The following is a 22,699-nucleotide window of genomic DNA, read 5'->3' as shown; positions in this document are numbered from 1 at the left end:
AGTGCGAGAAATAAATTTTTTAAGTAAAATTGTTTTCTGAAAATATTTAAGGAATTTTGAAATAAAATCTGATTAGAAAGCGATGGTATCGGGCTCGTATATTGGTTCCGGCGCCCGGCACAGGTCTTATATATGGTTTAAGTCATTTATGTAAAATTTTGTTGAAAATGGAGTCCGTTTGACGTGATTCGAACCTAAATTTCTAAAGTTGATGTTTTATGAAGTTTGAGAAAAATCCTTTGATTTTGAGGTTTGATTCGTTGTTTTTGAGGTTATTTTGGCGATTTGATCACACAGATAAGTTCGTATGAAGTTATTGAGTTAGTACGTGTGTTTGGTTAGGAGATCCGAGGACTCGGGTGTGATTCGGATGTGTTTCGGAGGGTTTTGGACTTAGAAAATGTTGTAGGTTTCTCAGCTGCTGGGTTTCTGGTACTTCCTTATTCGCATTCGCGGGAGTGCCCACGCGAACGCGATGGGTTAATTGTTGCTGAAGGAATTTCCTTCTACGCGAACGCGTAGCTCAGGTCGCAAATTGGAGGCTTTGGGGGGGATAACCTTTCGCGAACGTGGTCCTGGCCACGCGAACGCGAAGGCCAAATGGGCCTGGGCAGGGGGTGGGGTAGTTGTTTTACGCGAACATAATCCCTTGGACGCGAACGCGAGAGCTCGAGGAGATTACTCTCCGCGAACGCGAGCCCGTGTACACGAACGCAAAGGCTCACCCAGCCTGACCATCGCGAACGTGAAGGGTCAGTCGCAAACGCGAAGGGCATTTTCACCCAGTGATTTTAATAAAAAGGCCAAAAAACGGAACACTTTCGGGATTTTATAAAAATTTCACAAACCTCTTCTTCTCCAAAGCTCTTAGGCGATTTTTGAAGCTTCTCTTCACCATAATCTCTTGGATAAGTAATCTTTAACTTGTTTTCTTCATTTTTCATCAACAGCCACTAGAATTTTAGGCCTAAAACATGTAATTAAGGGTAGAAATTAGGGATTTGGATAGAGTTAGGGCTTTTTGATTATTTGTGATTTAGACCTCGTTTTGGGATTGGATTTGAAAACAAATTATATATTCGGACTCGTGGGCGAATGGGTTATCGGGTTTTGGTCTGAACCTTGTGTTTTGACCAAGCGGGCCTGGGTCGATTTTTGGGATTTTGGGAAGAATGATTGAAAAGTTATAATTGAACATTGGAATTAGATTATTTAGCACTTATTGATGATATTGAGTCAATTATGTATAGATTCGATTGGGTTGGAGCCGAATTTGAGAGGAAAAGCGGTGTTCGAGGCTTGAGTTGGTCGTGAAAGTTCGAGGTAAGTGTTCAGTCTAACCTCAGCTTGAGGGATTAGGAGTTGAGTCCTATTTGCTACTTGCTTCTTGTTTAGTGCGACGTATAGGCATGGTGACGAGTATCTATATGTTGCTGTCGAGCATGACCGCGAGTCTTAAATTTGAACGTTGTTGTGCTCTTAGATGGCACTTCGAATGCTTTAATTAATGATCTCATATATTGAGTAAAGATTGATTTTATCCTCGTAAATCTTAGTTATGATTGAGTATTGTCATTCGAGCTGAGTACAAAATGATTTAGGATTTGGTTATAGCTGAATCTCCCTTGCTGGGATGACTGTTTCGATATTGTTGTTCCCTTGCCGGGAAGTTATTATATTATTTTTGTTCCCTTGCCGGGATTTCTTGTAATTTTGTGATGACTTGTAAATGGGAGCGGGTGGTACTCCTACCACAAGATATAATAAAATGGGAGCGGGTGATACGCCTACTACAAGATATGATAAAATGGGAGCAGGTGGTACGCCTACCACAAGATCGATGAAATGGGAGCGAGTGGTACGCCTACCACGAGATATAATAAAATGGGAGCGGATGGTAAGCCTACCACAATATATAATGAAATGGGAACGGGTGGTACGCCTACAACAAGATATGAGAAATGGGATCGGGTTGCACGCCTGCAACAAGATGAAACTGAAAGTGAAAGTTGCCTTATTTCTTTTTATCCGTGTTAGAAGTTTAATTGTAGTTTATTTATTATTCTTTGATATTCTGTTTTATCTGTTACCCCCTAAGCATGTTCCCCTTCCCCAGCTTTGATTGCTTATTACCTGTTTACTTTTTCCGCCATATATTATATAACTGTACAAGTTTATCTGGAGTGTGGTCCTAGCCTCATCACTACCTCGCCGGGGTTAGGCCAGACACTTACCAGCACATGGGGTCGGTTGTGTTGCTGCTACACTCTGCACTTATGTGCAGATACCAGATAGCATTTGAGTAGCAACATTAGCTCGGGAGCCAGCCTTCAGTCCACCTAGACACCGAGGTAGCCTTGCAGGCATCTGCAGGCCCGGCGTCTACTCTATCCTATTTTATATTCTATTATCTCATGTATTCGAGACAGACAGTGTTATCTTTCTTTCAAACTGATGTATGTAGTATTCTTAGTAGTTTGTGGATGATGTGACACCAGGTTCTGGGTAGAGACATGTATTGGTTTCTAGATATTTGGGTTTCATATTTATTTAAGACTTTTGCTAAATTTTATTTTCCGCTGTCATTTAAGTGCTTAATCATTGATAATTTAACTGGCAAAACATGTATAAAAACGAATGAGTTAGTGGTTTCTAAGTTCATGGCTTGCCTAACTTCTACGAGTATGCGCCATTACCACTTCCGAGGGTGGAAATTCTGGGTCGTGACAAGTTGGTATCAGAGCTCTAGGCTATATAGGTCTCACAATTCACGGACAAGCTCAGTAGAGTCTGAGGGATCGGTGCGGAGACGTCTGTATTTATCCCCCAAAGGCTACAGAGTTAGGAAAATTTCACATTGGTTTTTTCCTGTTGTGCGGTTTTGTTTCTTAATACTGATTGCCTTCCTACTTTGTTCTTTCGTAGATGGCAAGAACACGCGCTTCTCATCTACCGCTCAGCAGCCGGAGCCCCCAGCAGCAGCTCCTACGAGGGGCAGAGGGCGAGGCCGAGGCCGTGCTAGACGCCGAGGTAGGGGTAGAGCTCAGCCCCAAGCAGCAGCACCAGTGGCGGAGCCTCAGGTTGATTTTGACGAGTAGGTTTTGGTCCCAGCGGTTTCGGTGGGAACAGATCAGGTCCCAGAAGGGTTTATTGCTACCCCAATTTTTTAGGATGCTCTGGTCCGATTAGTGGGCCTCGTGGAGAGTGTCACCCGAGCGGGTTTTCTTCCTATAGCACCAGCCGTCTCTCAGGTTGGAGGAGGGGCTCAGACTCCTGCTACTCTTACTTCGGAGCAGGTGGATCCTCAGATTCAGACTCTAATGGTTCAGCCAGTTGGGGCAGTCCAACCGGGTGTAGTAGCTCAAACCGGTGATGGAGCACCCATGTCTGCCGACGCTTTGTGGAGGCTGGATAGGTTCACCAAGCTCTTCACTACTACCTTTAGCGGTGCTCCTTCTGAGGATCCCCAAGATTTTCTATACAATTTCCACGAGATTCTCAGGAACATGGGTATTGTTGAGACCAATGGGGTCGATTTTGATACATTTTGCTTGTCTGGATCCGCCAAGACTTGGTGGAGGGATTATTGCTTAGCTAGACCAGCCGGTTCGCCAGCCTTGACTTGGGAGCAGTTTTCAGTGTTATTTCTGGAGAAGTTTCTCCCCATACTCAAAGAGAGGCCTATCGAAGGCAGTTTGAGCGCCTCTAGTAGGGTTCCATGACTGTTACCCAGTATGAGACCAAGTTCATTGACCTAGCTCATCATGCTCTTGTCATACTTCCTACCGAGAGAGAGAGAGGGTGAGGAGGTTTATTGATGTTCTAATTCAGTCGATTCGTCTTCAGATGGCTAGGGAGACTGGGAGTGAGATCACCTTTCAGGAGGCGACCAATGTGGCCCGCAGAGTTGAGATGGTTCTGTCATAAGGAGGTGGTCATGAGTTGGATAAGAGGCCCCGTCATTCAGGAAGATTCAGTGGTACCTCATCTAGAGGTAGAGATTCATATGGTAGAGGCCATCCTCCTAGGCCCTTTCAGTCAGCTCTTCAGGTTTCTCACGGTGCTTCAAGTAGTCGTGGTCCTCCGATGCAGTATTCTGATCAGCAGTTCTTCAGTGCACCACCAGCACCTATTAGTGCACCACCGCTTCAGAGTTTCCAGGGTCGTCAGCCCCAGCAGCCGAGGGCTTGTTTTACTTGTGGCAACACGAGGCACATTACTAGGTATTGCCCTCGAGCTTCGAGCAGTTCTTCCGCATCAGGGTTCTCGTGATATGGTTCAGGCCCCAGGTGTTCCACAGGCCACCCAGCCAGCTAGGGGTGGGGTAGAGGTGCTAGAGGTGTAGGTAGAGGTCCTAGAGGTGGAGCTCAGGCCGCCAGAGGTGGAGGCCAGCCAGCAGCAGGCCATCCCAAAGAGTTGTTCAGGGTGATGGGGCCTAGCCCCGATGTTATGCCCTTCCATCCAGGCCCGAGGCTGAGGCTTCAGATGTAGTCATTACGGGTATTATTATGGTTTGTGATAGAGATGCTTCGGTGCTATTTGATCCAGGGTCTACGTACTCGTATGTGTCGTCTTATTTTGCACCGTATCTGATTATACCTAGTGATTCATTGAGTGATCCTGTTTATATGTCTACATCGGTGGGTGGTTCTATTGTGGTTTATCGAGTCCATCGTTCTTGTATTGTGGTGATCGGGGGTCTTGAGACTCGCGTAGATTTGTTGCTTTTAGACATGGTTGATTTCGATGTTATATTGGGGATGGACTGGTTATCACCTTAGCACGCTATCTTGGATTGCCACGCTAAGACTGTGACCATAGCTTTACTGGGTATGCCTCGTTTAGAGTGGAGAGGGACTCCTGGTCATTCTACCCGCAGTGTTATCTCATATGTAAAGGCTCGGCGTATGGTCGAGAAGGGGTGTTTGGCCTATTTGGTGTATGTTCGCAATTCTAGTGCTGAGGTTCCCTCTATTGATTTTGTGCCTGCTGTTCACGAGTTTACTGAGGTATTCCTTTCAGACCTACCAGGGATGCCACCCAACAGGGATATTGACTTCTGCATTGATTTGGCTCTGGGCACTCAGCCTATTTCTATCCCGCCGTATCGCATGGCCCCGGCAGAGTTGAAAGAGTTGAAGGAGCAGTGGCAAGGTATTTTCAAATATAGACTTGAGATCTTGCTACCATCTGTTGAGGATTAGGGCCTCCGATGTCCCTAAGACAGCTTTCCGCACTCGGTACGGGCATTATGAGTTCTTGGTTATGTCATTCGGGTTGACAAATGCCCCAGCAGCCTTTATGGATTTGATGAACCGAGTATTCAGGCCTTATTTGGACTCGTTCGTGATCGTCTTCATTGATGATATTTTGATATATTCCCGTAGCCAGGAGGAGCATGAGTAGCATCTCAAAGTGATTCTTCAGACTCTGAAGGATAGTCAGTTATATGCTAAGTTCTCAAAGCGTGAGTTCTGGTTGAGTTCAGTTGCATTCTCGGGTCATGTTGTGTCAGCAGAGGATATTCAGGTTGATCCAAAGAAGATTGAGGCAGTCAAGAACTGCCCTAGACCAGCATCAGCTACAGAGATTCGGAGTTTCTTGGGATTGGCAGGCTACTATCGTCGGTTTGTGGAGGGGTTTTCATCTATTGCAGCCCCGATAACCAGGTTAACCCATAAGGGTGCCCAATTTAGATGGTCAGACGAGTGTGAGGCGAACTTTCAGAAGCTCAAGACAGCTCTGACTACGGCACCGGTGTTGGTTTTGCCCACAGGTTCAGGGCCTTATATAGTTTATTGTGATGCATCTCATATTGGGCTTGGTGCAGTGTTGATGCAGGATGGCAAGGTCATTGCCTATGCTTCGAGGCAGTTGAAGATTCATGGGAAGAACTATCTGGTTCATGATTTAGAGTTGGCAGTCATTGTTCACGCATTGAAGATTTGGAGGCACTATATCTATGACGTGGCGTGTGAGGTGTTCACGGATCATAAGAGTCTTCAGTATTTGTTCAAGCAAAAGTAGTTGAATTTGAGGCAGAGGAGGTGGTTGGAGTTGTTGAAAGATTATGACATCACTATTTTATATCACCCGGGAAAGGCCAATGTGGTGGTCGATGCCTTGAGTAGGAAGTCAGCCAGTATGGGAAGTCTTGCTTATAATTTGGTCGGTGAGAGACCGCTTGCCTTGGATGTTCAGGCTTTGGCCAATCCATTTGTGAGGTTGGATAATTCTGAGCCTAGTCGTGTATTAGCTTGCACGGTCGCTCGTTCTTCTTTATTGGAGCGTATCCGTGATCGGCAGTATGATGATCCTCATTTGTGTGTCCTTAGAGACACGGTGGAGCGTGGAGGTGCCAAGCAGGTTACCTTAGGTGATGATGGAGTTTGAGATTGCAGGGTCGAGTTTGTATGCCTAATGTGGATGGGCTTCGAGAGTTGATTTTAGAGGAGGCCCATAGCTCCAGGTACTCTATTCATTCGGGAGCCGCGAAGATGTATCAGTATTTGCGGCAGCATTATTGGTGGCATAGAATGAAGAAGGATATTGTTGCATTTGTGGCTCGGTGTTTGAATTTCCAGCAGGTTAAGTATGAGCATCAGAGGCCTGGTGGATTGTTTTAGAGGATTGACCTTCCTAAGTGGAAGTGGGAGCGGATCACTATGGATTTCGTTGTTGGGCTCCCGCAGACTCGGAGGAAGTTCGACACAGTATGGGTCATTGTTGATAGACTGACCAAGTCAGCGCATTTCATTCATGTGGCAGTCTCCTATTCATCCGAGAGGTTAGCTGAGATTTATATCCGGGAGATTGTTCGTCTTCATGGTGTGCCTATGTCTATCATTTCGGACCGAGGTACGCAGTTTACCTCACTTTTCTAGAGAGCAGTTCAGCGAGAGTTGGGCACTCAGGTGGAGTTGAGTACAGTATTTCATCCCCAAACGGACGGCCAGTCCGAGCGGACTATTCAAATTTTGGAGGATATGCTCCGAGCTTGTGTCATTGATTTTGGAGGCTCGTGGGATCAGTTCTTGCCTTTAGCAGAGTTTGCCTACAACAATAGCTATCAGTTGAGCATCCAGATGGCTCCTTATCAGGCTTTGTATGGTAGGCGATGTCGATATCCGGTTGGATGGTTTGAGCCGGAGGAGGCTCGGTTTTTGGGTATGGATCTGGTTCAAGAGGCCTTGGACAAGGTCAGGATCATTTAGGATAGGCTTCGTACAGCTCAGTCTAGGCAAAAGAGTTTTGCAGACTGCAAGGTTCGAGATGTGGCTTTCATGGTTGGTGAGCGAGTATTGCTCCGAGTGTCGCCTATGAAGGGCGTGATGAGATTTGGGAAGAAGGGCAAGCTTAGCCCTAGGTTCATTGGGCCATTTAAGATTCTTGATCGAGTGGGAGAGGTAGCTTATAGACTTGCATTGCCGCAGAGCTTATAAGCTGTGCATCCAATGTTTCATGTGTCCATGCTTTGGAAGTATCACGGCGATCCATCCCACGTGTTAGATTTCAGCACTGTCCAGTTGGACAAGGACTTAGCTTATGAGGAGGAGCCGGTGGCTATTCTAGACCGGCAAGTTCGTCAGTTGAGGTCGAAGAGTGTTCCTTCTGTTCGTGTTCAGTGGAGAGGTCAGTCTCCTGAGGCATCGACCTGGGAGTCTGAGTCTGATATCGGAGTCGTTATCCTCATCTTTTCCCCGACTCAGGTACTTCTTTCTTCTATCCGTTCAAGAACGAACGGTTGTTTTAGAGGTGGAGAATGTGACGATCCAAAGGGTAATCACCTATTTTTTTATTGCATTCTGTGCTTCTGAGGCCTTGAAAACCTTATTTAGAGTTGCCTCGATTTGCGTGCATTGACCGGGCGCGTAGACAGAAAGCTTAAATATGAAATTCTGTGAAAAATGATGAATTTGAATTTAAAATGAATAAATTTGACTTCGGTCAATATTTTGGGTAAACGGACCCGGACCCGTGATTTGACGGTCTTGGAGGTCCGTAGGAAAATATGGGACTTGGGCATATGCCCGGAATCGAATTTCGAGATCCCAAGCCCGAGAAATGAATTTTTAAGTAAAAGTGTTTTCTAAAAATATTTAAGGAATTTTGAAATGAAATCAGATTAGAAAGTGATGGCATCGGGCCCGTATTTTGGTTCCGGCGCCCGGTACAGATCTTATATATGGTTTAAGTCATTTCTGTAAAATTCAGTTGAAAACGGAGTCCATTTGATGTGATTGGGACCTAAATTGATAAAGTTGATGTTTTATGAAATTTGAGAAAAATCCTTTGATTTTGAGGTTTGATTAATTGTTTTTTAGGCTATTTTGGCAATTCGATCACACGGATAAGTTCGTATGAAGTTGTTGACTTAGTACGTGTGTTTGGTTAGGAGCCCCGAGGGCTCGGGTGTGATTCGGATGTGTTTCGGAGTGTTTCGGACTTAGAAAATGTTGCAGGTTTCTCAGATGTTGGGCTTCTAGTACTTCCTTCTTCGCGTTCGCGGGAGTACCCCCGCGAACGTGATCGGTTAATTGTTGCTAAAGGAATTTCCTTCTACGCGAACGTGTAGCTCAGGTCGCGAACGCGAGGCTTTGGGGGGGGATAACCCTTCGCGAACGCGTTCCTGGCCACGCGAACGCGAAGGCCAAATGGGCCTGGGCAGGGGGTGGGGTAGTTGTCTTACACGAACGCAAACCCTTGGATGCGAACGCGAGGGCTCGAGGAGATTACTCTCCGCAAACGCGAACCCCTGTACGCGAACGCGAAGGCTCACCCAGCCTGACTATCGCGAACCTGAAGGATCAGTCGCGAACGCGAAGGGCATTTTCGCCCAGTGATTTTAATAAAAAGGCCAAAAAACAGAACACTTTCGGGATTTTATAAAAATTTCACAAACCTCTTCTTCTCCAAAGCTCTTAGGCGATTTTTGAAGCTTCTCTTCACCATAATCTCTTGGGTAAGTAATCTTTAACTTGTTTTCTTCATTTTTCATCAACACCCACTAGATATTTAGGCCTAAAACATGTAATTATGGGTAGAAATTAGGGATTTGGATAGAGTTAGGGCTTTTTGATTATTTGTGATTTAGACCTCGTTTTGAGGTCGGATTTGAAAACAAATTATTTATTCGGGCTCGTGGGCGAGTGGGTGATCGGGTTTTGGTCCGAACCTTTTGTTTTGACCAAGCGGGCTCGGTGTCGATTTTTGGGATTTTGGGAAGAATAATTGGAAAGTTATAATTGGAATTGGATTGTTTAGCACTTATTGATGATATTGAGTCAATTATGTATAGATTCGATTGGGTTGGAGCCAAATTTGAGAGGAAAAGCGGTGTTCGAGGCTTGAGTTGGCCGTGAAAGTTCGAGGTAAGTGTTCAGTCTAACATCAGCTTGAGGTATTAGGAGTTGAGTCCTATTTCCTACTTGCTTCTTGTTGAGTGCGACGTATAGGCATCGTGACGAGTATCTATACATTGTTGTCGAGCATGACCGTGAGTCTTAAATTTAAACGTTGTTGTGCTCTTAGATGGCACTTCGGATGCTTTAATTAATGATCTCCTATATTGAGTAAAGATTGATTTTATCCTCGTAGATCTTAGTTATGATTGAGTATTGTCATTAATTAAACTGAGTACAAAATGAGTTAGGATTTGGTTATTGCTGATTCTCCCTTGTCGTGATGACTGTTTCGATATTGTTGTTCCCTTGCCGGGAAGTTATTATATTATTTTCGATATTGTTGTTCCCTTGCCGGGAAGTTATTATATTATTTTTGTTCCCTTGCCGGGATTTCTTGTAATTTTGTGATGACTTGTAAATGGGAGCGGGTGGTTTGCCTACCATTAGATATAATGAAATGGGAGCGGGTGGTACGCCTACCACAAGATATGATGAAATGGGAGTGGGTGGTACGCCTACCACAAGATCGATGAAATGGGAGCGGGTGGTACGCCTACCACGAGATATAATGAAATGGGAGCGGGTGGTACGCCTACCACGAGATATAATGAAATGGGAGCGGGGATACGCCTACCACGAGATATAATGAAATGGGAGCGAGTGGTATGCCTACCACAAGATATGAGAAATGGGATCGGGTTGCACGCCTTCAACAAGATGAAACTGAAAGTGAAAGTTGCCTTATTTCTTTTTATCTGTGTTAGAAGTTAAATTGTAGTTTCCTTATTATTCTTTGATATTCTGTTTTATTTGCTACCCCCGAAGCATGTTCCCCTTCCCCAGCTTTGATTGTTTATTACCTGTTTACTTTTTCCGCCATATATTATATAACTGCACAAGTTTATCTGGAGTGTGGTCCTAGCCTCATCACTACCTCGCCGGGGTTAGGCCAGACACTTACCAGCACATGGGGTCGGTTGTGTTGCTGCTATACTCTGCACTTATGTGCAGATACCAGATAGCATTTGAGTAGCAACATTAGCTCGGGAGCCAGCCTTCAGTCCACCTAGACACCGAGGTAGCCTTGCAGGCATCTGCAGGCCCGGCGTCTACTCTATCCTATTTTATATTCTATTATCTCATGTATTCGAGACAGACAGTGTTATCTTTCTTTCAAACTGATGTATGTAGTATTCTTAGTAGTTTGTGGATGATGTGACACCAGGTTCTGGGTAGAGACATGTATTGGTTTCTAGATATTTGGGTTTCATATTTATTTAAGACTTTTGCTAAATTTTATTTTCCGTTGTTATTTAAGTGCTTAATCATTGATAATTTAACTGGTAAAACATGTATAAAAACGAATGAGTTAGTGGTTTCTAAGTTCATGGCTTGCCTAATTTCTACGAGTATGCGCCATTACGACTCCCGAGGGTGGGAATTCCGGGTCGTGACAAAACTCTAGAGAGGTAAACCTCAACTTAGGCCGATGAGGCCATATTCTGAATCATCTGAAAATAAGCTCTCTCTTAAATATGTGGTAAACATACCCAAAAGCTGATATGTATAACTGTGCAGGCTGATGAAGCTGCCATGAACATCTACTGATATAAAAAATATATAGGACTCGTCTACAAGCCTCTAGAGATAACTGAACTATAACATGGTCGGGACAGGGCCTCGACCTACCATCAAATCTATATATATAAAATGGACTCCAAGATCTAGACCTAGTAACTCCGAGGAAGTGGAGCTTACGAACCAAGTTGATGAGGGTCTGTCTAACTATCAATGAGGACCTGCAGGCATGATTGCAGTGTCCCCGACAAAAGGGACGTCAGTACGAAATAATGTACCGAGTATGTAAGGCAACAGAATAACTGAAAGCTGAAACTGAATTGATATAATAACTGAAAGTAATTGGGAGTCAAAGATAATCTGAAGAAATGCTTAACTATTGGTATTGACTCAAATCTCTCAATATAGTAAGTAAAATAGTTGCTCGACCTTATAAGGCTCGGTATGTGTATCTACTCTACCGTAGTAGGCTCGCTCATAAGCGCTCGACCATACTAGGTTCTGTATCTCGGCCATTCTAGGCTCACTTATAGGTGATCGACCATATTAGGCTCGGTATATAACTCACCATCTGATCAGAGGTTGCCCAATAGGGGCATGCCCATCGATTATAGCTCGATTGTAGTGAAAATACTGTAATACTGTATCTATATAGACTTTCTGCTCTTTGGGATGATAGAAGACAAAACTAAACTGAATACAAAGTCCTGATAAAGGAGAGTGCAGTAACTTATGAGACTAGGAAAATGTACATAAGTTTAGGAATATGAACTTCTGTTTATGTCTCGTTATCAAACACATGTCGTTACTGGATCATGCCAAAATGAAAGAAAGGTTTAGCCTTTACATACCTTAACTCTGTTGAGTCCTTAATGCCTTCCAAACAATTCTTCAAACAACTCAATTTAATCTACCACAGCATAAGGAGATTCAAAATCAGTGCTGAGTAAAGGCTAAGTGCGCAACTTAAACTAGTAGCTTGTTTACGTAAGTTTTGGCAGCATCTCCCCTATAACAAGGCCCTCCTCCAATACCATATGCCAACAACAGCAAGAACACAATAATAACAATATGTATGCATCATGTTCCAACCTTATCTCCATCACAATATACCACAAAATGGCCCACACACCCTAATCACTTCATACATAAAACGACAACCAAAGTAGTGTCCAACAACATAAAAAATGTAACGACGAACGACCAGCCAACCACCCTGCCATTATATGGTGTTTCTCCACACTCTTTATCCTCCCAAATTTCATAAAAATAGTAGCAAAATAGACAACCCAACAATACATAATTAAGCCTTTTATCCTATAAACCAGCCTTCAATTCAACTAAAAAATAAGTTAACAACCAGCTAATTGTGATGCAACAACAAACAGCATACCATTCATTTGAAACTCGCTAGGTCTAGTCTTTACGGTCGAGTTACAACTCGTACAAGCATAAATAATGGAAGGAGAAGTATAAACTTACCTTGGACTGAGTATAACCACGAAACCTAGTCTTTCTCCATCAAAAATCTATCCCCCAATGCAGCTACATGAAGGAGAAAGAGAAACTAGCAAGCTGTTTGGGGTTTTCAGCACTAGAATCATATCGTAACATCCGAAATAACCTAGGGTTTGTGCGGGATTTTTGGGGAAGAGTTGCAGGGGTTAACTCTAGTCATAATGGTCTGAAATATGAGTGAAATAAATGAGTTAGTTATCCCTTAAAAGTCCCCTCTTGGCCGAGTTAATTGAGGCCTCTCCTTTTGGCAAGTAGGTGATGCACCTACTTGTCACCTACCAGTCTGCGCAGTCTCGCAAAAATATGAATATCTCTCTACTCCAACTTCTTATCGATAAACAGTTTAATGGCTAGAAACTAGACTCATAGATCTTCAATTTGATAGGTAGATCATCCCCTAATTTCATGTATATTTGGAGAAAAGCTCAGTTGTATTTGACTTAAGTTTCAACACATTTATGAATGGAACTTGTGATGACCTTTTCTAACTTTTGTTCCACAACTCGCTTGACTTCAAAACATAACACATGACTATCATGCGACTAAAATAATCTCATTATAATGTTAAGTACCCTAGTCTCACCGCAAAAGTATATGTTTTAACATTTCAACTTGTCAACTTTCGACGAAACTTATTTTCTTCAATTCGTTTAGCATCGATCACTACAACAAATATGATATTTCGCAACGAAATTATTAGCCACGACATAAAATTCGTCACTAATTGTTTACTTTTCATGACAAAAATTATAATTCGTCTTTAAATACATAAATCACATACTTTTAGTGACGAAACATAAAATTTCATAGCAAAGTATTGTCCACTAAAGTTTCCCACCAAAAAATAATTTGCCGTCATTTATTGAGTAATATTAGCCACAAAATTGAAGTTATCGGTGACAAATAAGTTTGTCACTAATGATGTACCTAATTAGCAACGAACCATTGTTTGTCATAAAATTAGTTAAATTTTGGATACGACAAATTTTTGTCATAAAAAATATGTGGTTACAATAGCGACAAATTACAATTTGTAGTTAAATATTGTAAATTTCAGCCATAAAATTTTATATTTAATTGTGACCTTACTTTTTGTCACTGATAGTGCAAACAATTAGTGACAATTATTTTATTGTCTCTATTTAACCTAAAATTTAGTCACAACGAATTTTTTCATATAATATATAATTTTTAATTTTTTGCGACTTAATTTTATAGTTGAATCGTGTCATTATTGGCTACAAAAATAATTTGTAGTTAAAAGATAGAAAACCATATTTCATTTTAACTATGAATTTGAAGTTTTGTCCAGCCTGTCAAAGAACTTTCTCAACTCTGCCATGTGATCTGCGGCCCTCTTAGATTTGATGATGATGTCATCAACCTACACCCTTATTTCCTTGTGTATCATATCATGGAAGATAGTTGTCATGGCTCTCATGTAAGTAGCCCCAGCATTCTTTAGACTAAATGCATCATCTTGTAGCAGTACACCCCCCCATGGTGTAATGAAAGCTGTTATTCTCCGCATCTTCTTCATCCAACCAAATCTGGTGATAACCCGCAAAGCAATCTACAAAGGATTGGAGTTCATGTTTGGCGCAATTATCCATCAGGATGTGTATATTTGGCAGTGGAAAGCCGTCCTTGGGACTTACTCTGTTTAAGTCTCGATAGTCAACACATACTCTGACTTTCCCATCTTTCTTCGGAGCTGGTACAATGTTGGCTAGCCAAGTTGGGTGCTCAACTACCTTGAGGACTTTGGATTTGATCTGCTTAGTGACTTCCTCCTTGATTTTTTGGCTCATGTCTGGTTTGAATTTTCTGAGTTTCTGCTTCACTGGCAGACACATTGGATTGGTAGGCAATTGCAATATACATAAGACTAATTGAACTAGTGAGTGAAACAATCATTTTTGAAAAATTATTGAGCGATGAATCCCCAATTTTATTTATATTAGAAATTGTATGAATGTGTTTTTTCTACTTTGAGCACATGAATTCAATTTTTTATTGGAAAAACTTTTAGTTTTATTTAATTTCATATTGAAGCGAACCATTTTATTTGGTTTTTATATTAAATTTATACCGTAAAATTAAATCTACATTTCAAAATTAGTGTACCTCTTTAATTTAATTTCGTCTTACTTAAACTTTAATAATAGAAGATGATTATCGTCTGTTGAGATAAAAGCGGATAAAAATTAACTTTTTTTTTTAGAAAAAGTGGTATATATGTTTCCATCATTATTTATACCAATTTGAAATTTATGGCATATTAGAAAAAATTATAATTCCAATTAATATCTTTCTTTTTTATATTTACATTAGAGATTGATAGGTTCAACCTTTTGAATTTTATTATTGAATTCATTACGCTTTTAAAATCATAGGTTCATTTTTTTAAATAGTAATATTTTACGATTTGCATACATCTATACTCCGTGCTGAAAAAGATGGAATCAGTCAAAATTCATCGACTATATGCTACATCCTTCAATGTTACTAATTTTAATATACATATGTAATTTAGTTATTTAAAGCTTTATGGTGATTAAATTTGAATATGAATTCAGACTTGTAAAATTTGAAAGAACAAACCAAAGGAAGAAATAAATAGAAATAAAAAAGTACCTAATTAAAACGCAAGAAGGGACACCCGACATTTTAGACACTTACGAGATCAAGCTCAAGAAAGAACGAAAAATAAATCAAGATTCAAGGAGTACGAGTCTAAAGTATCTGTTCGTTGAATTTAAAATTATTGTTCATGGCTAGATTCAAGATCAAGCTTAAAAACTCTCAAATTTATTTTTGTTTTTTTTAAAAGAAGAATCAGTAGAACTATAGAGATCGTAATATTTAAAATATTTGGAATAAAATGCGACACTTCTTACAATATTTTCTAGCCTTGATTATTTTCTTGGCGTGAATTTAATGTATTCTCTTGAAAATTGAAATTATTAATATACAAAAATACAAATTTAATATAATCTTAATATTTAATGGGAAGTCTAAAGGAGAGAAGTTTTATGTATGAAAATTCTACCCGAAAATATTGGAGGGAATATAAAAAAATGTTAAACTTTCAATTATTTCACCTTCCCTCCAATATTTTCGTGTAAAATTCTTCTCTCATCCATTCCCTCCCTATAAACCACGAATAACCTCCCACTAAGATTAACTTGAAGTATCCAATTCAACTACAACTACGTAGACTCCTAAAGAAAAGAGAAGTTCCTGCATATGTTTAGTGTTTTTTCTCCTTTTTCTACCAATTGTTTTCTATTACCCAACTAAAACAGCTCATCTCCCTCGTATGATATTGACCTCGTACCAATACTCTGTTAGTCTCTATGCAAAAGTTGATCAACACAAAAGTAATTCCACAAGCTTTTGTTGTGAAATCTGTCCTTTGCTATTAATTGAAGGCCTTGATTCATGGCTTAACGAAGCAATTCTTGACATTCTTTTGATGAAGAGGTAAGTTTCTCTTGATGTAGTGTAGGGTTTTATAGAGAATTTAATTATTACTATCTATTTCTCATTTTATTATTTGATTCACTAATTATCAGTGTTAATTTTGTGATTTAAGTTTGAAGATATATTTTGTTTAAATCACGAAATTAGAAAGTATGTAATACTAATTTTTTTTCCTTTTCACAGGTATATGAAGGTGCAAAAAATGTGAGTTTTAACCAAGGGACGCTGCACACATAAGGAAGCAACATACCTATTTTATTTTTTTTAGCATTAACATGTATTTCAATTAGACTTTTTGTGTTTGAGGGCTTTTAGTTTGTAGTTTGTACTCAGATGTTATCTTAGAACAATTATAGATGTATAGTACATATTTTTTTGTATGAATTTTGGTATTATGTATCTCTTTTATTTCTGTGATGTTTTTGGTTTACATAAGAGTACATTTAGTGACAAAAAATTAATTTGTCCAGGATTTGCCTTCATATGAACAACATAATTATATTTTTATCTACAAATTAACTTAATATTTGATGACAACTAAAATTATCACTAACTAAGACAACATATAGAGACAAATTAGTCTCATCACTAACAACACTATTTGTCGAGACCCAAAAGAGTTTCAACTACAAAAATGTTGCCTTCTTCAACAAACAAATCTGTCTCTATTTTATATATTTAGAGATGAAAGATTTCTTTTGTACATAAAGCATAACCAATTAGCGACACAGTCATATTCTTTTAGCTACAAATTACGTATAGCTTTAACAACAATTAATATCATCACTAATTAAAATTATAATTAGTGACGAATTAGAATCGTCAGTATTGAAGACCTTTTTAGTGACGACATGATACTTTTAACTACAAAATTTCGACACTTGTTATGACAAACAAGTTCGACATAAATATAACTTAATTGGGGACGAAAAATATTTCGTAGTTAATATAACTTTATTTTGTGACGAAACTCAAAGTTGTCTTTATATACTATTAGTGACGGTATTTCAAAGACGAAAAATTGACAAAAAAAATTTTGTCACAAAAAAATATTTGTGACGAAATATGAATTTTAGGTGACAAAATAATTTATCACTAATAATCAAATTTGTTGTAGTGATCTAAGCCTTCAAACGCTCTTGGTACTTGGTATTCATGATCTTAAATATTTGTAACCTCCATGTTAACATGATTAGCTAACTTTGTAAGCTTTTCAAAGATGATTTCATTTTGAGCTTACATCAATTGACTTACGACATACTCTTACGTACGAAAACATGGGGTGTAACAATCTACATATCCCCATGTGTAAAGATAACAATATGCAAAATTTAACTAAGGATAATTTAGTAAATACATCTTTTTTATCTCTAGAAGTTAGTATTTTCTTAATAGATATGTCAAATGCAAAGAAGTCACTTATTATGGACCGAAGAGAGTAGTATTTTCTTAAAAGACATGCCAAAGGCCAAAAAGTCACTTATTATGACCGAACGGAGTATACTTCCTCCGGTTCACAATAAGTGACCAATTTGTTTTTTTTATTTTGGTCTAAAATAACTGTCCATTTATATAATCAAGAACAAATTCAATTTTGTTTTTCCAAAATTTCCTTTATGTACATATCCCTAAAAAGTTATTTACTCCTCACATTTGAGAAGAGATGTAAGTACTACTATAATTATGGTGCACCATTTAATGAAGGGTAGTTTAGTAACGCTAACTATTTTCATCTAGAATTTAGTATTTCATTAATGAGTGTGTCAAAAGAAAATTACCTACTGTGGAACGGAGGGGAGTATCATACTTTCTGCAAATCTCAATTAATTGCTCATTAATGCATCACATAATCAACCCTAATAATTGTGCCGGGAAACCATTTCATTCAGATCTACCTTCCTCTATTAATTGCATCACATATTCAACCCTTGTAATCAGTGCCGTGAAACCATTTCATAATCAGTGTCGTGAAACCATATCGATTGTGGAGTATCATGGTCTGAATTGTCCAAACACTCAATAATTACGAAATCATTTGCATTTAATTATGAATAATAATAATATAACAATAATAATAATGTTATAAAGATTTTTATGTGGTGAATAATATAATACACATTGTTAAACTGTTAACAAAATGGAATTTATGTACTCCCTCTATTCCAGTTTATATGAACCTATTTTTCTTTTGGTCCGTTCTAAAAAAAGATCCATTTCTAAATTTGGAAACAATTTAGTTTGAACTTCCAATTCTATCATTAATAAGAAGCTTTTATAACCATCCAAATACTTTGGATCCCTTTTTGACTTGTTTAGGACCACAAATTCAAAAGGTCTTAATTTTTTCTTAAAATTCGTATTCAGTCAAACAAGTTCACATAAATGGAACGTAAGGAGCAGGTACTATCTACTTTAAAAGTAATTTTTCTATAGATATATACTCTTATTCACGTATTGTTAGAATAATTTCCAAAAACTTCAAGGACGTGTTATGCAATTTTTTTCTCTATATATGGTCCTTTATCTCCGGTAAAGAAAACAACAAAAAAGCAATAACTGAAGTCTTTGTTTCCCAGGTATTACATCTCATTCTTTTTCTATTCTTGGGTGCTTGAATATACCAACCTTTTCTATGTTTATTTATTAAGTTTCCTTATTTAGATTAGATTAATACACAAAAAAAGGAATATGGCGGACCTCATTTCCAGCTGGTCTAAAGTAGAAACAGTTCCTCCTAGCCATTGCATTCCATTGCATGAAAGACCACTGAATTCAGTTCTAATTGATAAGGAAATTCCACTCATTGATTTGGAAAAAGCTAAGGGCGAAGAACGTGCTGTTATCGTTCAACAACTTCGTAAAGCTTGTGAAGAATATGGTTTTTTTCAGGTTCTTCAATTTTTTCTGCAATAGTCCCCGCAGTTTAACTCGACAGGAAATTTAAGAGAAATGAAGAGTTTTGAAACTTTAATAGACATTTCGTACTATTTGTGTGTGGCTATAAGAGTTTTTGTACACAGGTAATCAATCATGGAGTACCGGAAGATCTAATGAAGGGGGCAATGAAAGTATACCAGGAATTCTTCAGTTTGCCAGTGGAAGAGAAAGCGAATTACGCGAAAGAAGCAACAAATAATACATCAAGAGGTGCAGCAACACTGTATAGTAGCAGTGCCAAGCATTATGGTTCAGAGGAGCATCGTTATTGGAGGGATGTCTTAGAACACAGCTGCAATGTTGATGGGGAAGACAAAAATACTTGGCCTCATAACCCTCCAAGATATAGGTACCTATTTTTTTTCCTTGTGTAACTTATAAAGTTATTGTCGTGTGACCAGGAGGTCATGGGTTCGAGCCAAGGAAACAGCCTCTTGCGAATTGCAAGGTAAAGTTAAGTACGATAGACCTTTATGGTCCGGGCCTTTTCCAGGACCCCACGCATAGCGGGAGATTAGTGCACCGGGCAACCCTTTGTTTTTTATTTCGTGCCTTTTATTTTCATGTCAAGGTAAAATATGAGAACGAAATTTCAGGGAGGTTATAGGTTCATATTCTGCTGAAGTGAGAAAGCTGAGCAAGATTATCTTGGGTTTGGTAAGTGAAGGATTAGGGTTGGAGGCAGGTTATTTTGACAAAGATTTGGGGCAGAGAATGCTTGTCAATCATTACCCCGCATGCCCAGATCCAAGTTTAACTTTGGGAGTTGGTGGACATTGTGATCCTAATCTCATAACCATAATCCAACAAGAAGTATATGGCCTTCAAATATTAAAGGATGAGAAATGGATTGGTGTAGAACCTACACCTAATGCATTTGTTGTCAATTCTGGTTTGCCACTGACGGTACAGTCTCTTAACTTTTAGTACTAACAGAAAAGAATGCAGTTTGTTGAAAGACTAATTCAAAGTTATATAAATATTTCTATATTTTGTATAAATGCAGGTGATTAGCAACGGGAAGCTAGCAAGCGTTGCACATAGAGTGGTGACTAACACCACTCGACCTCGTACGTCAATTGGTACTTTTATTTGTCCAGAAGATATCGTTGAGCCTGCAAAATCACTTGTTGATTCGTGCAATCCTCCATTGTTCAAATCTTTCAAATGGGGTGAGGAATTTATGCCCCATTACCTCAGTAAGAAATCAGTGTATCACGCAGCATTGGAGCCTTTTAAGATCGGTGTTTAAGCATTGTGTGTGTAATGGATGAGAGTTGCTTCTACTTTTTCTGTTTTCCTCAATAAGAGCTTTACGTGTATTATCTTTGTACTGTAACTTGTAAACCATGTTTGGAGTGAGCCTATTATTAATGAATCAGAAGCTTTATTTAATTTTTCTTCTTCATAGAATCTACCATGTATTTACATAGTTACATAAAGTATTTTAACATATTTTGTTGAAGAGTGACCATCTATATTTTAAAAGCTTAAGGTGTTGGAGAAAGCATAATTTTATTTATTTACTTAATTATGATTATAAGACATAGATTTTGGGTCCAACACAACTCTGAAAGCGGGCTAATAAGATAATGATTGATCAAGATGATGTAATTAAGGAGATCAAATATTCCACTCATAATTGACGTGGAATTTGGCACCCCCTCAATTTATAGAAGTCCAAAACATTTTCATTTAAGAAAATGACTAGCAAAATATAAAAAAAGTATATTTTTTTCTTTTCATAAAAGGTAAAAATAATTATGATAAATATTTTGTGCTCTTGTTCAAAAGAAAAAACCCAAATATATGATAAGAAATAAGGACAAACACATGACAAAATCATATATGGAGATTGGAGACCACAACCAATTCTCCTTATATTATATTGTCCAAGCTCCGGTTAGCAAGGGAAGGTGTACCTGGTTGGGTGTGTGTTAGTTTACCACAATGGTAATAGATGTGACAATTTGTGTTCTAATAAAGCTCCAGGCAATTCTTAGTTCACGGACTAGGTTAACTCAAGATTCATTATCTTATCAATTTTTGCTCATACTAAATATACTGAACTTATTAGTTGTAATTAATAAGGGAGCCTACAGATTTGCATGAAATTTGAGACAGTATCGTTATTCTTTAAACCCAAATTATCTAGCATTTTCCTGGTTGAATCCTAGTGGAAAGATCAGAAAAATACGTTTGCACCGTACCCCGTAGCAATATCTACATATTTTCTGTATATTTGTTGTAAGTGGACAATTTTTTAAAACTAAAAAGAAAATTGACTTGAAAACATTTGGTATTGCGTTGTTTTCTTAAACGTAGAAGAAGAATCCCATGTATGTCGCATTAAAAAGTCCGTACCGAGGTATTTTAAAAAGAGCTAGAATGTTGTTTTTATAGGTAAAAAGATTTTATAGAGAGGTAAAATATAACATAAAAAATCGATTTCGAGATAAACTTAATCTTTATAATGAATAGTTGTTAATTTATTATATGAGAATATTGTTATAGAGAGGCTTGCCTGGAGTTTGCTTATGCATCTCTATAACATTCATGTAGAATCTCTAATAGATGACTAATAATAACTTTAAAGATTTTGAACTCAACCTACTGCTACTTGGATTGCGATAGAATATTTAATTGTTAACCGCTTAGATTACCTTCCAGAGAAAGCTATTAGATATCATTTTACTGAACTTTTGGATATCTTTGCTAATTCATGCCTTATATTGCTAGTAAGAGATTGGAATCTACGGAACAAACTACAATAACGGAGTTTTTCCATCAATATTGAGATAATTTAATCATCTAGTAGCTTTAAAATGTAGCATGCGTTAAAGTTAGATCTTTAAGATCTGGAAGTATTATCTTTATGGGGTGTCAGGTAAGGTTTACATCGATCATCGCAGCTTACAACATTTGTTCAAGCAGAGGGATCTCAATTTGAGTCAGCAGATGGCTTGAGTTAATGAAGGACTATGACATCACTAATCTTTATCATTCAAGCAAGGCGAATGTAGTCGGGGATGCTTTGAACAGGAAGGCAAAGAGTATGGGTAGCTTGGCATTTATTTCAGCAGAAGAGAGGCTACTAGCTTTGGACATTCAGTCCTTGGCTAACAGGCTTGTGAGGTTGGATATTTCAGAGCCCAGCCAAGTCCTTACATGTGTTGTTGCCCAGTCTTCACTATTGGAGTAGATCAAGGCTCGACATTTTGATGATCCATACTTGGCAGTTCTTAGAGAGACGGTACTACAGGGTGGTGCTAAAAGAGGTTTTTATCTGCGAGGATGGTGTTCTGCGACTCCAGGTCGTCTATGTGTTCCTAATATTGATGGCTTGAGAGGGAAGATTCTAGAGGAGGCATACAGTTCTCGTGGTATTCCATTCATCCAGGTGCTACGAAGATGTATCGTGACTTGAGGCAATTGGTGGCAACGGAAAAAGAAAGACATAGTTGAGTATGTAGCTAGGTGCCTAAGTTTCCAGCATGTTAAGTATGAGCACTAGAGTCCAGGTAGCCTACTCCAACAGATGACTATACTAGAGTGGAAATGGGTGCGCATTACTATGGACTTCGTAGTTGGGTTGCGCGGACCTTGCGAAAGTTTGATGTAGTTTAGGTCATTGTTGATAGGTTTACAAGGTCGGGACACTTCATTCCAGTTGCAACTACTTATACTTCAGAGAAGTTGGCCCAGATTTATATTCAAGAGATAGTTCGGTTGCACGGTGTGCCTGTTTCCATTATATCAGATAGAGGCCCTCAGTT

At 39.0% G+C, this 22,699-nt stretch overlaps 1 protein-coding gene across 1 annotated transcript; it reads left to right on the top strand.

Moving 5' to 3' along the window:
- Positions 1–18,448: 18,448 nt before the first annotated feature.
- LOC107826568 (hyoscyamine 6-dioxygenase-like) lies at positions 18,449–20,318 on the top strand. Its single transcript, XM_075223621.1, has 5 exons — positions 18,449–18,562; positions 18,648–18,875; positions 19,007–19,272; positions 19,520–19,829; positions 19,930–20,318. Exons 2-5 carry the CDS (start codon positions 18,675–18,677, stop codon positions 20,173–20,175), a joined length of 1,023 nt encoding a protein of 340 aa, XP_075079722.1. The 5' UTR covers positions 18,449–18,562; positions 18,648–18,674; the 3' UTR covers positions 20,176–20,318.
- Positions 20,319–22,699: the final 2,381 nt, after the last annotated feature.

The sequence above is a fragment of the Nicotiana tabacum genome, chromosome 10 (assembly GCF_000715075.1).
Source record: "Nicotiana tabacum cultivar K326 chromosome 10, ASM71507v2, whole genome shotgun sequence".
NCBI classification, from domain to species: domain Eukaryota; kingdom Viridiplantae; phylum Streptophyta; class Magnoliopsida; order Solanales; family Solanaceae; genus Nicotiana; species Nicotiana tabacum.
Note: the sequence above shows the minus strand (reverse complement) of the source record. Positions and strands in the feature narration are given on the sequence as shown.

What these genes read in the sequence shown, in the direction of transcription:
- LOC107826568 (XM_075223621.1), top strand. Translation starts at nt 18,675, where the DNA reads ATGGCGGACCTCATTTCCAGCTGGTCTAAAGTAGAAACAGTTCCTCCT. An exon ending in CATAACCCTCCAAGATATAG is followed by an intron (nt 19,273 to 19,519) that starts GTACCTATTTTT and finishes ACGAAATTTCAG; the next exon opens with GGAGGTTATAGGTTCATATT. An exon ending in ATTCTGGTTTGCCACTGACG is followed by an intron (nt 19,830 to 19,929) that starts GTACAGTCTCTT and finishes GTATAAATGCAG; the next exon opens with GTGATTAGCAACGGGAAGCT.